This window comes from Trematosphaeria pertusa, assembly GCF_010094035.1.
Source record: "Trematosphaeria pertusa strain CBS 122368 unplaced genomic scaffold BU26scaffold_14, whole genome shotgun sequence".
Taxonomy (NCBI): domain Eukaryota; kingdom Fungi; phylum Ascomycota; class Dothideomycetes; order Pleosporales; family Trematosphaeriaceae; genus Trematosphaeria; species Trematosphaeria pertusa.
Genome location: NW_022987225.1, coordinates 1,125,356 through 1,138,428, shown reverse-complemented (window position 1 = coordinate 1,138,428; position 13,073 = coordinate 1,125,356). Strand labels below are relative to the sequence as shown.

At 53.5% G+C, this 13,073-nt stretch overlaps 7 protein-coding genes across 7 annotated transcripts; 2 read left to right on the top strand and 5 right to left on the bottom strand.

Moving 5' to 3' along the window:
* Positions 1 to 339: 339 nt before the first annotated feature.
* BU26DRAFT_608452 (uncharacterized protein) lies at positions 340 to 1,760 on the top strand. The gene is made up of 5 exons (XM_033835845.1): positions 340 to 430; positions 479 to 740; positions 796 to 980; positions 1,039 to 1,426; positions 1,490 to 1,760. The coding sequence occupies exons 2-5, from the start codon at positions 485 to 487 to the stop codon at positions 1,624 to 1,626; spliced, it is 966 nt and encodes a 321-aa protein (XP_033679977.1). The 5' UTR covers positions 340 to 430; positions 479 to 484; the 3' UTR covers positions 1,627 to 1,760.
* BU26DRAFT_608451 (uncharacterized protein) lies at positions 1,488 to 2,570 on the bottom strand (the record flags this gene model as incomplete). Its single annotated transcript, XM_033835844.1, has 3 exons — positions 1,488 to 1,731; positions 1,806 to 1,913; positions 1,971 to 2,570. 2 exons carry the CDS (start codon positions 2,568 to 2,570, stop codon positions 1,878 to 1,880), a joined length of 636 nt encoding a protein of 211 aa, XP_033679976.1. The 3' UTR covers positions 1,488 to 1,731; positions 1,806 to 1,877.
* Positions 2,571 to 2,795: 225 nt separating this feature from the next.
* On the bottom strand, positions 2,796 to 3,939 carry BU26DRAFT_608450 (uncharacterized protein). The gene is made up of 2 exons (XM_033835843.1): positions 3,301 to 3,939; positions 2,796 to 3,229 (listed from the first exon to the last, which is right to left on the bottom strand). The coding sequence occupies exons 1-2, from the start codon at positions 3,794 to 3,796 to the stop codon at positions 3,099 to 3,101; spliced, it is 627 nt and encodes a 208-aa protein (XP_033679975.1). The 5' UTR covers positions 3,797 to 3,939; the 3' UTR covers positions 2,796 to 3,098.
* Positions 3,940 to 4,068: 129 nt separating this feature from the next.
* On the bottom strand, positions 4,069 to 5,741 carry BU26DRAFT_90299 (alpha/beta-hydrolase). The gene is made up of 4 exons (XM_033836471.1): positions 5,251 to 5,741; positions 4,913 to 5,197; positions 4,316 to 4,860; positions 4,069 to 4,268 (listed from the first exon to the last, which is right to left on the bottom strand). The coding sequence occupies exons 1-3, from the start codon at positions 5,416 to 5,418 to the stop codon at positions 4,324 to 4,326; spliced, it is 990 nt and encodes a 329-aa protein (XP_033679974.1). The 5' UTR covers positions 5,419 to 5,741; the 3' UTR covers positions 4,069 to 4,268; positions 4,316 to 4,323.
* Positions 5,742 to 5,844: 103 nt separating this feature from the next.
* On the bottom strand, positions 5,845 to 7,660 carry BU26DRAFT_554030 (WD40 repeat-like protein; the record flags this gene model as incomplete). Its single annotated transcript, XM_033832247.1, has 4 exons — positions 6,704 to 7,660; positions 6,342 to 6,642; positions 6,113 to 6,267; positions 5,845 to 6,065 (listed from the first exon to the last, which is right to left on the bottom strand). The coding sequence occupies exons 1-4, from the start codon at positions 7,518 to 7,520 to the stop codon at positions 5,845 to 5,847; spliced, it is 1,494 nt and encodes a 497-aa protein (XP_033679973.1). The 5' UTR covers positions 7,521 to 7,660.
* A 158-nt stretch (positions 7,661 to 7,818) lies between these two features.
* On the top strand, positions 7,819 to 8,722 carry BU26DRAFT_491132 (60S ribosomal protein L27-B). Its single transcript, XM_033826074.1, has 4 exons — positions 7,819 to 7,848; positions 7,961 to 7,982; positions 8,035 to 8,230; positions 8,291 to 8,722. Exons 1-4 carry the CDS (start codon positions 7,841 to 7,843, stop codon positions 8,470 to 8,472), a joined length of 408 nt encoding a protein of 135 aa, XP_033679972.1. The 5' UTR covers positions 7,819 to 7,840; the 3' UTR covers positions 8,473 to 8,722.
* Positions 8,723 to 9,025: 303 nt separating this feature from the next.
* BU26DRAFT_434349 (CAP20-like protein) lies at positions 9,026 to 9,718 on the bottom strand (the record flags this gene model as incomplete). The annotated part of the gene is made up of 2 exons (XM_033824070.1): positions 9,026 to 9,517; positions 9,662 to 9,718. The coding sequence occupies 2 exons, from the start codon at positions 9,716 to 9,718 to the stop codon at positions 9,026 to 9,028; spliced, it is 549 nt and encodes a 182-aa protein (XP_033679971.1).
* Between the last annotated feature and the right edge of the window lie 3,355 nt (positions 9,719 to 13,073).

The window sequence follows — 13,073 nt, the reverse complement described above, 5'->3', positions numbered from 1 at the left end:
AATTACTGCCCTCGCCGTGAAAACAGCTATTGGGGCGTATCGGGCACGATCGACGATTCAAGGGAAGTGGATTTAATACCGTAGTGTGAAGAAAAACTTCAGTGACACCGTACTTCAGTTCGCTTAGCGGCTTATCTCAGCAAGCCCAGACGGCGGTGCGGCTTTATCAATTCTTGTAGCCAATTAGCGTCAAACAACAAAGGAACTTAGCTGCCTCGCTTGTTTGACGTATGAGCATCTGAGATAAGTTCTAATCCCTGTGGGTAGGCTCGGGATTGCATGTGGAAAGGGGATGCTACTCGACTAGGAACCGTCACGTCAGTCGTCCTTAACTCTACCAATATTTTTCCCAGGCTGGCTATTGCGTCCTCCGCTTTGTCTGTGGAGCACTTGGAGACATCTAGTTACAGCGTTCTCATCCCTTCAACATGTGAGCATGGCTTCGCTTTTTCAATTGTGATATGCTAAAGCTATGAAGCTCGAAATGGAGGGTTCACCGAGGTATCGCTGCGGTTCTTGTGAGCTAAACGGTCTTACCACAAAAAGCCTCACAAAAGCAGAAAAGCTTTGGAAGCACTTCAGAAACGCCCATGGTTGTTCAGGAGACGTTGACTTCCGCGACTACCGTTGTTGTCATAAGCTCTGTTTCGAAGCAGAATCTTTTAGTGGTTTGTTCTTCATATCGCAAAATGAGCTAGCGAAGCATGCTAGGCTTCAGCATCCAGAGGGGCCAGAGATTCGTGAGTCGCTGCATTCCAAAGCAAGCAATTGCCTATAGGTACTAACGCATCCTAGACAAGATCGATCCTCCATGTCACCCTGACAAACCAAGCGTCCATAGGAGGCTTTCTTTTGACCACTGTTCTGCATCTGAGGCTAAACGCTCGAACACACCAGGCAGCGATTTCGGACAGGCGGCGACCACGGCATTGCTCACTGACAACGAACACGAATTGGAGAAACAGGGCGCCGTGAAAGAGGTGCGTGAACTTCCTAAGTGGCATGTTGGGAACAAAATAATTGAAATATAATGATTAGGATTTCCAGCGTTGTATGAAAATTTTGGATGCGAACGACGATTTTCAATTCGCTATCGCGCTCTTGGATACACAATGCCAACGGGGCAATTGGATTTCGGAGCGCTTACTCGGCCGGCTCGGGCTTAGCCATCTCATATCAAAATCCACTGTTACCCTGGATATGAGAAGCGCATCAGGACATCGCGTGGAAAGCCGAGGCACCATCCGTCTGCAATGGAAGTGGCATCCAAATGGAACTTGCATCAAACACGAAACGTTCTACATTTTAGGGGACGTAACGGAAATTGATGTCGTGATAGGGAGAGATTACATAGTCAAGCATGGCTTGCTGAGGCCTGACCCTGCTGCGTTCATGCCCCTGATCCAGCATGAGAAGACTACCGAAGGTAAGCGCGCCCCTTCATGAGCATTCTTAACACAGAGGAATGTACGCTGACTAGGTGCCGTAGCGGACAAAGCTCAAATTGCGTCGTTGGAAGAGAAACAACGCCAGGACAAGGCGGCTCTCGCAGCTCGCGCAGCTCAACGAGCGGCTGCGCAACAAGCCGCGCAACAGGCCCAGCAATCGGCAAATTCGCAGGGCTGATGGTCATGCACGACGGCCCCTTCACGTCAACCATATCAGGCAGCGATAGTCGGCCTAAAGCGCGCCCGTCCTACAATACCGTCCCTATCGAAGCGCTCGTCGTCCCTACGAACACAAGCCGCACGGCCGCGAAGCTCGGAAACGTTAGTCCCGGTACTTCAGAGATAACGTAGACTTACGCAGCCGTCGCACTGAATATTTCCACGGGCTTTGCACCGGTCATAAAGCCCAAAGCAGGAGAAAAATTCGTGTTAAACAATGCGGTGATCCCTGACCGATCCTTGTTTCTTTGGTTCTTGTTAGCAGCGACCTCTCGTGTACTTTAGCGGCATTTTAGAACATACCTTGATTTTCCTTCCAATGATCCTATGATACCAATGGATGATACTATCAGTCAAAAACCGTGATACCAAATCGCCAACCGGCCTCGTCTTCAAAGCGACCATGTCTTCGACTTCTGGCTTTTCCCAGATATCGCTGTCCTGACCAAGCAGATACACATTGCTCTTCATCCAATTTACAAGGAACCCGAGATCGCGCGCATTAGGCAGATCGAACCTGGCAAGCCTCTGCTGCACCAACAAGGCTGAATCTTTCGACCAGTCAGGCCCGCCCTTGCACACAAGTTTCGCATCACCAGAACAGCGATACTCACTATACTCGTTCAGTTTCTCCCTGATCTTGAGGAACATAGCCCATTGGTCGCCTTCCGTAGGCCCATCGCCTGACTCCGCAAGCGTCTGCCAATCGCACCCGTCTATCGCTCGATCCTCATTGCGGGATTCTCGATCCGCCTTTTCGCACTGGCGCAGCTTGTCCTCGAGGACTGTCGGCTCTGCTTGTGGATGCGGAAGATTCCGGGCATTTAGGGCTCCGAAGCGGCGCAGTGTAGCTACTTCGGGGTATGCGCCTATCAGGGAAGCAAGTTGGGGGTAGCCAGCCATGTCGGCGACTTGGGGAGAGAACGGGGGCGACGTAAGTACAAGGCTCCGAAGCAGTAGGAACCTGAGATCTATAGGATAGGAATAGTCCTACAAGGCAGATTGAGCGCTGTAGAACACGTGGGAAGCCATGCATTGCTGCCACAAGGCGTGCGGAAGGAGCACTGATTGGTGATTATCCTTGCCCTCCATTCTCTCCACTTGCTTGATCTCAATGATGACACACCGAGATATTGCATTTCCGTACGGTTATCGACTTCTTCTCAAGCAGTAGGAGATAGAATCAAGCTGTGTGGAGTACATCGCTGACCGGACAGTGTGTATACTATACCCACTTTGGTCTAGCTCAAAACGGCCAGCCTATCCTCTCACGATGCCCAATTCTCCGATTATAACAACGTACAACTGCACGTATAGTTAGCTGCACGAGCAATCTTATTATCTGTACGGCGAGCCCTTGAATCCGGGGAATACCTCGCCACGAGACCTAGCTCCCTCAATATGCAGGTGTAGAGTTCGAGGCAGTATAGGTCACAGAGCCCCTAAGACGATCCCAGCAATCCCAACATATTCCAGCAGCCTTGGTCGCACAGCCTCAGCCGCTCCAGTCGGACTAGTCGTCGCCGCAGTGGCCGACGCTCCAGTAGTAGCCGTGCTATGACCTACACACAAAGTTAGCGCAATTCCATTCGGCACGACACGATCCCAATTTCCCCACGAAGGAAAAACATACTTTCATCTGCCCCCGCCCCAGTCCCCGTCGCACTAGCCTCCGCCCCACCACCACCAGCACCGCGCAACTTCTCCACCCCCGCCGTAATCGTCACCACCACCAACGACAGCCCAAACGCCTCCGCCGGCCTCACAGTCGACGCATACAAGCCAGCGCTACTCGCCTCATACGTGCAAGTCGTGGGCGTATAATTCTCGCAGCCGCACTCCGTTCTAACCGACAGCTGCAAGCCCTCGTCGACGAAGGTGAAGCCTGCAGTGGACGGCCCGCCAACGACGGTGTACGTCGGAAACGGGGAGGAGGTGCCGCAGCCTTGATTGGCGTTGGGTACACATGCCATCCAGTACGTGGTTGCTGTTGCGTCGGCGGCGACGACGGAGGCCGGGTCTGAGACGGCGAAGTCGACGATGGTTGTTGTGGTGGTGGCTTGCTGGGCGAGGAGGGGTTGGAGGAGGAGGATGAAGGTGATGAGAAATGCTGCTGCGCGCTTGGCCATCTCTGCTGGATGGTGGTGTTGGTTAGGTGTGAAGTGTGGTTTTTAGTGTTTGTGGGTACTAGTTCGAGAGACCGAGCGAGGGACATCGCTGGTTCTTAGTTGGAGTTCTTTTCTATCTGCTTCTCCGTGTTCGTGTTTTGCATTCAGTTTCGAGGTTATACTAGGAATAGATGTTAGCGAATGGCAGCTTTGGAATTTCGCCAAGTCTACCACAATGTACGCACAAGCTTGTATCTTCCCGTGCTCGTATTTCGCATTTACGGAGTGTCAGGGAAGTACCTAGAATATATCGTAAACAACCAGTAGCCCCAAACTTCGCCAAGTCTGCCACAAGCTACGGTTACATAAACTCGTATTAGCGTTGGGGACTAACAAAGGCCGCGGAGTGGTCTTAATCCTCTGGAGCATGGCCAATTAAAGACTTTCAGAAACTAATACTAGTCGACTTCTGCCACTTGTAACATCCACCAGCCTTTAATAGATCAGCACGGAACGGTCCGAAGTGGAGCGTCCACCTACCTTACACCTCACCTACCACCACCCAGCCCCTTCAACCACTCCCCAACAACCCCCGCACTCTCCTCCGGCGCCTCCTCCGCCCCAAAATGCCCAATCCCATCTCCCCACCCATGACTATCGATCCGTACCCCATCCTTCACCCACCCCCTCCACACATCCGGGAACTCATACCTGCTCCCAATATAACTCTCACTGTAAAGCAGCAGCACCGGGCACGCAATCCTGCGTCCCGCCTTCTGATCCTCCGTCTGCGCTTCGACATCCACAGTTGCGCCGGCTTTGTAATCCTCGTTTGACGCATGCACAGTGTGAGGCTGCATGAAGAACTGAGTGTATATATCTAGTGCATTGTCCGCTTTCAGATTGCCGAGGCCTTTGGCGTTCTTACCGGCCCAGCGGAGCGTCATTTCGCGGCACCAGTTGTCCCCACCAAAGGCGGTGATCATGCGGTCTGCGAGGTCGACGTTCGCCAGGAACGGCCAGTGGAAGTAGCCCACTACTGCGGCGGCTTTAGATGATGCCTCCCATTGCGTGGTGGTTGGCACCTGCGCTCATCAGCTCCCGTCAAGTATGGGCCGGAGGAAGGAGATTACTCACTATATCGATCAAGCACACGCCTAAGATGTGGACCCCCTCGACGCCGCTGACGGCGAGGCGATGAGCGACTCTAGCGCCTCGATCATGGCCGATAAGCACTACAGGGATCCGGGACAAATTTGCGCTCGATGTCCTCTTGACTTCTGTTTTCAAAGCGGACATGAGTGCCTTTCCGACGCTAAGTTTGTCGTTCTGCTCGATCGGAGCGCTCGCGCCGTAGCCGGGAAGATCGGGCGCGAAGATGGGCGCATCCGGTGGGAGAAGCGGAATCATGTGACGCCACCCGTATCGATGAGTCAGTACGTAGGCCTTCAACAGATTATGCCGTCTACACACATGTAGGAAGACTGCGGATACCCGTGTATCAATACGAGTATCGGATTGCCGTCGGAGGCTGCACCTAAACCGCGGCTATAGCAACACACTTGCTCCTTGTTCACCGTCATCTTTGACAATCCCAGGCTCTTAAACTTTGCATCTTGGGTAGTGATTGCTGAAGCCGACATATTTGCGGGCTAGCTGTTCTAGTTGAGAGTGGGACGAAACGAATTTCAACAACGAGAGGAAAAGTCCTAAAGGACGAAGAACGAGTCGAAGTAAAGCAAGGTGACCTTACAAACGGGCTACTTGTTGCGTCGGCTATACGCGCCCTTCGGCAATGTCGCTTTCTAATCAAGGTGATGACGTGATGGCGCTAGGGTTGTAGTAGCCGAACAACCATCAATCACGTGGGTACCGATTCCGCCGGGCGAACAACGAATACGAAAATGAAGTGAAGATATTGGAAGGTAAGTTCGTTCCATGAAGAGTTTCGTGGAATGTCTCAGCAATGGGATGCTTGCTGAGACAGGACGGTAAATTTCAAGTTCCAAAATCCTGAAACTTCTTGAACGCCGTCGCTATGCACGTAATAAGCGTAATAAATGCATCCGCTATTGCTCCCGGGCAAGAATCATAGTCTCTCGGGCAGCTTTCCGCCTGACCTGACCCTTTTTAGTATGCCGGCGCTCGTTCTCCTCTCGTCTCTTGATCGCTGCTAGCTCCTCGGTCTTAATCTCGGCGGCTTTCTTAACCTGCTTAGGCAGATGCCTATGTCGGGCTATTCGCTTAATCTCGGGCATATGCTTATACCTCTCTTTCAAAGCATCGTCGTCTAAAAAGATACAGTTAGCAGAGGTTCAAGAGGCGGGGCACAAATACCAGTGTTGGAGAGTTTCGAAGGCGTCATCAACAGTGCATAGCCAGTAGAAATTTGCCGTGCCTCTAGGACCCCGCGTCCATAAGGCATGCTGTTGACCGCTGTTCGAAGACTTGCCCACAGCGAACTCAGAAAATCAAGGCACTTGAACGATTGCCTTGATATGAAAAAATTGCTCACTGCACAAAAGTTAGCATGGTTTTGTCGCTATTTCAACCGCGGAATTCTTACCATTGTAGTTTCTGCCGGAGCGCGTACGATTTGACGCCCTGTCGAGAGGACGCCTTAGCACGCCACAAGCGCACATTGCCGTCGTCGCTGCCGCTGAGGAGGTAGTTGTTGTCCGGACTCCAAGCAACCGAGAAGACACGCTGCATTCTCCGAGTGTGATAGACATCTCTCGACTGCCCTTTTTGTCGTTCCCAGATGCGAACGGACCGATCGTATGAACCCGATACGAATTCTTCTCCGGTGGGAGACCAGTCAACGCTCATAACGGCAGCAACATGCCCTTTGTAGATGTTCAACGCTCCTGATGTGGCAATGATATTAGCAGCTTTTCGGTCATATTTCGGACCCCGGAATTGACTTACGTTTCATGTTTCGCATGTCGAATAGATATGTATTGTGATCCTCATTCCCCACCAGAAAATTGAACGCTTCCATTGGAGACCAAGCCATGCAGTTCGATGCGAGGTTAAGCACTGTCCTATGCAGCGGAGAATTGGTCCTCAAGTCGTAAAGAATGATAGCGCGATCCGTTGCGCAAGACGCAATGATGGAAGTCTCTACTTGATTCCAGGCAAGCGCGTTGATGGTGTCGATAGCTGTCGGCCATTGCAGAGTCTGCACGGGGGCTCCTGATGCTCTTGAAATGTCGTAGATGGAGACTTTGTCGCTGGCCGCGGCAAAGGAGGGCAAACTCCGATGATGGCTGACGGATGTGAAGGCCCCGCCATGCCATGTTGCTACGGGCGGACTCTTCGAAGGCGTAGTATAGGGCTCGAACATCTGTATCTTTTGATCGCTTCCGCAAGTAATGAGTTTCCGGTCTCTTGTCCAGCACATGCCCTTGACTATGTTGTTATGCGCCTGGCCCTGCCATTGCTCTTTCCTCGACGTCAGGTCCCACACTTTTACGATGCCGTCTCCACTTCCCGAGGCGAAGTGATCAAGACACTCGGGGTCCTTCGCGAAGGAGTATACGCCGTCGACATGTCCTGGCTCGAAATCGCCCAAGAGGGGTTGCGCGAACATCCGCTCGATCTTGGTAGCGTTGAGTGCTCGGGTGTATTCTCTCGCACGTTCGAATGGATGGAGATCCGGGTCTAAGTTTCGAATGTTCTTGGCGACATTCGAGCCCGGAGCCTGTGCAGAGGCTGCTGACCTGGAAAGCGCTTTTATACGCATGGTGGCGGTTGATTGAGGATTCGATGAGAACCGCTGGTGGTAATCGCGAACGACTCAGAGGGCGATATGAGCCTTATGCGAGGCTATCTGTCTAAAATCACTCGTACGGAAAGATTAGCTGCAACAAATCATGGTTGTCGTGATTCGCAGTCGCAAAAGTCGACGAGGTAAAAGTTGAAGTTAGGCGCCAAGACTTCGCGGCGAAAAGTTCAAGCGAGCCGCCCACACGAACCCAGGCACATTTTCCACCCACTACCGCACCCGGGAGAACCAGCTATCGACCATCCATCCACCCACACCCGCCGCGAGAAACAGCGAAGATGAAGTTGTATGTCTCCCCGGATTCCATTGAAAAAGATATTGCAGGCGCTGCGATTGCGCAAGCTGCCGTGGTGTTGGTTGACTTTGATTTTTGAACCTCAGCTAACACACTCCTACAGCCTCAAGGTCGGACGCGTTGTCGTACGTCGAATACCGCTCGAATGCACCCTCGTACGCACTCACTCTCGCATAGATCATCACCCGGGGCCGCTACGCTGGCAAGAAATGCGTGATCATTTCACCGCTCGACAACGGCACCAAGTCGCATCCGTTCCCGCACGCGCTCGTCGCCGGCATCGAGCGCTACCCGGACAAGGTCACGCGCCGCATGTCGAAAGCCAAGCAGGCGAAGAAGAGCAAGGTCAAGCCGTTCGTCAAGCAGGTCAACTGTACGTCAGAAGCGCCATTGGAGAAGGGTTTTGAGAGATGAGACTAATTCGGAGCAAAAGACACTCACATCATGCCCACGCGATACACGCTCGAGCTGGAGAATCTGAAGGGCGTCGTGTCGGCCGACACATTCAAGGAGGTGTCGCAGCGGGAGGAGGCTAAGAAGACCGTGAAGAAGGCGTTCGAGGAGCGATACCAGTCGGGCAAGAACAGGTGGTTCTTCACTCCGTTACAGTTCTAGGCTTTCTTTCGGTCGTTCGGCTGGGCGTAGACGGGCATGATTTGATAACGCGTGGAGGTCCTGCATGAGCATGTCGGTGGATATCACAGGGTGGACGGCGATCAGAGCAGCCGTCCATTCGGGCCTGTACTTCGGCTTGATAATCAGAACACAAAATTCTAGGCTTCTGGGTCGAATATCACAACGATGCGTCTTGGCAGCACCCCTTGTCAAGCCCACACATACCACAATAGAAAGAGCGAAATTGGCTAACAGTGGATACAGCGCACAGGACTAATTCAGCATTATCGTAATTCCTCAATCTATCCCTAATGTGCCAATCGAAGCAGACCGCTACCGAACAGAAGACCTACCGCACCAACGAAACATTGAGATGAGTCGAAGACACCGATGCCCAAAGAGACGGAAAGGTATCTAAACAATACAGAAGCCACATATACTCGAGCAATTTCCACCCGTCATCATTACGGAAACTGTCCAATATTCGGCGAGCCTCATAGCCCATTTCGGATGGAACAAGGTGGATGAAGAGCCGCAGGATAACGCAAGCAGCCTACTGCTTCACCTCGTCCATCTTCTTGCTCGCCTCCTTCTTCCCCTTTCCCCAGTACTGCATCACGAGATTGTAGCCGTCATGCCCGATCTTGAGCTCGGTGCTAATGAGCGCCTTCACGTTCTTGACCATGCCGTCGTCGCCGCGCGTCTTGCTGTACTCATCCTGCCAGGTGCCGACCAGGTACTCCTTGCCCTTGCCCGCCAGCTGCAGCGGTAACGACGCGTAGTCGACCACGGTCTGCTTCAGCTTCGTGGTCTCCTCCTTGACGATGGGGAAGCGCGTGTCCACTTTGCTGAGGCCGCTGTCGCCGAGCTCGTCGGCGCGCGTCAGGTACGGCGAGACGTACGAGTACGGCGTTTGCAGGTACGGGTGCAGCGGCGCGACGAAGCGCTGGTAGGTTGCGTGCACGAGGGAGAGCGACTTGGCGCCGTAGGGGTGCGACTTGTAGGCTTCGAGCGAGTCGTGGACGACGGGGTAGGTTTGCAGATGCTGGTGGGGTGGTTAGCAATGCTGTTTAGAGAGGGGTGCCATTGTAAGGGCGAAATTGCATGGCGTTCTTGCATTCTAAGTTGGAATGCACGGCTGTTACGGCTCGCGCGGGAATGCGGAAAAAGCAATGAAAGTTATACATACCGATAGCACCTTGAAATGCGGCTTCTCGCCGTTGGTCATGACGGTTTGGTTGCTCATCTCGCCGTTGGTGGTGGGTGCGGTGTCTTGCTCAGCGTGCGGCATCGAATGCGATATGCGTGCTGCGGTTGCGGTACGTAAATATGGGGACTTGAAGTGATGATGCAGAGTAACGTGCCACAAGGCAGGAACGGGCTGCCGTGTGTTGGGACGCACCTTTTTATGCGCGGCGAGGAAATGACGAAGGTGTGGCGCGCGGTGCTGGGAACGGCGGCTGCGTAGGGTTAGTCGGGTGAATTGCATGTGAAAGTTGGTTTGCGTGTGCTCGTTTATCGATAGCGAAGCGCGATAACGTACCTCAGTTGGTGGGTGCGGTGATGTCAGAGCTGTGTCTCGTGCTGTGTGCGACCGGAGGGAAAAGTGAGGACAGGAATGAGAGCAGGAGCGCGGTGCAGCCTCGCAATATAATCAGCGGCGTGAGAGATGGATGCTGCGGGAGGCAGCTCGCAAAAAAGTTGGGGTGATATTGGGTGATTGCACTCCAGGGCTTGGAAATACCATGCGCATTCCTGTGAGAGCGCCCGCCTTGCAGCCAGGGAAGCAGGCATGTGAAAGGAGCTTGGGCCACTCAGCGCTGCCAGACGTCAACGATAAGGCGACGACAGCTCGCGCGCGTTCGCCTACGCTACTGAGGCCCAATAGCGTTTGCCGGGCAGTTTCCTTGACTGCGCCGCGGACGCACAGTGCCACGCAAATTACATGAAAGTTCGCTCCCGTCTGTGGTGGAGATTGGAGTTCCCGTACGCCTCCGCATGCTTACTCGCGAGCATCAGGCTTTCCTTGGACGATGTTGAGGCCTGTGTCTCCCGAAACCGAACGAAGGATGGCCGTACCGCCCGTGTTGGACTCCGCTCCTTCGCGTATGTATTCTGTGCATATAGCAGGGGACATGGAATGTCGAAACCACACGGCATCTGCCGATCCTCCCCCAGCCTGGCGGCCAGATAGATGAGCGTTGATAGACCGGCTGCTACCTGGGGGCGGTAAAAATACCAGAGGAGGGGGTTATGCATGCGCGTTCTGCGAGTCCAACGGCGTGAGCCTCCAGCCCAATTGGCCGCCGTGCTGCCTTATCAGAAGCAAACATGGCGACGCGGCTCAGATCAGCCCTCAGGCGTGCTGTCCGTGATAGACAATTGGAGCATTGCGGGAGCGCGTGCTTGTGTTGGCTCCGGGCTGTCAAAGAAGTCGCAGAGCGGGGCGCTTTGCATGCGTTAACGGCCGTCAATTGTTTGTTGAGAGATGAAAGAGGAGGAAGAGCGGGCAGCATGTGAAGAGCTCGCGCGGCCCCTGTTCCGTCGGCTTCATCGCGGCCGCTTCCGTGGCGCCGCGCGAGCCGTGGGTCAAATCCGCTTAGTCAGGCATCAAAATCCGAACTAGTGAGGCTGAAAGAACGTCCAGGCCAGACTTCAGATGCTGCCGAAGCCTCGCGCCTCGGTGTGGCAATGATTAGCTTCGCACGAACTTTTTTGTATACCTAGGTTGAACTGACGTCTTCATCTACGGTTACACTGTCCATGTTCACCGCGGCCGAGTTGACGGGTTTTCACGCCACCATTGCACGATAGCTCTGTCATGGAAAGCTACTTTCACGTGCGAGATGCGGAGGGAGGGGCTGATCGCTCGTGTTCAAGCGAGCTCAACGAGCTAGGATGCGACGGGGATGTGCACGCGGTGGAGATCGCCGCGCGCTCTGTTGTTGAGGTTCGTTTTGACACGATGCGCAGGCCCTTCTTCCCGAGAAGGAACGGGAGATGTTGCGGGGGCAATAATGAGATCGAGATTCGATGGAATAGGTACCTTGCTGACCTCTGCTGCCAGATACAGTACAACAGAGCCTCAAGCGAAGTGGGCACCCTTGTGGCCCATGGCATGACGTTGACTAAAACACCGCGGGGAACGACCTTAAGACACGAACCCTAGCTATCGTTGTCGGACTGGAAGAAGACAAGAGATCCCCTGCCTCCGCCCTTCTGCATGTCATCCTGCTCTCCACGTCATCCTCTCCGCATTCCCTTTCCCCCGTTAGCTTTCGGCATCCCCACTCTCGTGCATTGTGTCTAGTCTCTTCCCCGTGGAGGATAACAACTCATTCTTGCTCTGCACTGTTCGGCCCGAAGATCTTCGTCTTACCCTGCGGATATTCCTGCTGTGATGGTATCATACTCGCGTCCTCTCTAAAGCCAACGACACCCGATGTGCTCTATGGCCATGGTGGTGCCAACGTGTCGCCATTCCATCCGTATACTACTCAAGGCGCCCAGGGATAAGGGAACCACTGCAGCGGTACATCCCTTTCGAAGGCATAATCGTTCCCCAGGATGGGGTCTGGACAGTCCTAGATCTGGGGCATTCCTTTTCTCCGCTACACGAAGATAGGTGTTGCGCTTGCTCCCGATAGCTCGCCAACTGATATCGTATCATGCGATTGCGTCTTGGACAAGGCCTTTCTGTGCTTACATTGGCCAGTGCCCTTACCTGCTCCACACAGTCGAATGGCTTTTAAGTGGGTACGATGACCAGGCACTCATGGAATTAGATAGAGCCTTCCCGAAACGCTTCGCAAACGATACGCTTGCGTATCGGTGGAGACTTCTCGTGCGTCAACATGGTAACCCGACGAGAAGGATGAAGGAGAAGCACCGCTTAGCCGACTAAGGCCCGATTGCAGTCGCTCCACCTTTTACGAGAGATAGATGTTACGAGCAACGACGTCGGCGACTACATGTTTGAATAGAGTTTTGCTGACCCATGTTGCTACATATTGCAGCGATGATAATCCAAGCCTGCAATAGGGACTTCCTTTAATGATATCCCGGATGTCTTAGTTGTGCCTTGGAAAGAGCATATCATGCCTCCGCGCTAGAGGAAGGTACGACTTCAAGGGCGCCTGCCTTCTGCGTCTCTGCATGTGACATCGTCCTCCTTTCCTCCCAATTTTCTCTCCGCACTTATTCCTTCGTTGTCCTGCAGCAGCTCCACTCTTACCCCATCCCTTCGGACCTATTCGATTTCACAGAGAAGGCTAACTCCTTGGCGGGAGACTCTTGGCTACTTCTGCAGACGTCCTTCCTAGGCTAGGGGAATCCTCCCGCCCGTCGGAGCGAGCCGGCATCCTATAGTGCTACTCTCGTCTTGTTATTGATTTGATGGTCCATTCGATCCACAAGGGGTCGCCATTCTAGCCGCTGTTGGCGGCGGAGTAGCCGTGCGATGGTGTTGTCTGTAGAGTATCTCATACCGTTGCTACAATACTAGGCATCAATGTAAACCGTAAGTAGATAGCTAGAGGAAAGCTAAAGCAGGTCGCGGAGAAATACCCATTCATAGGTTATATAACCGCTCTAAATGTTAA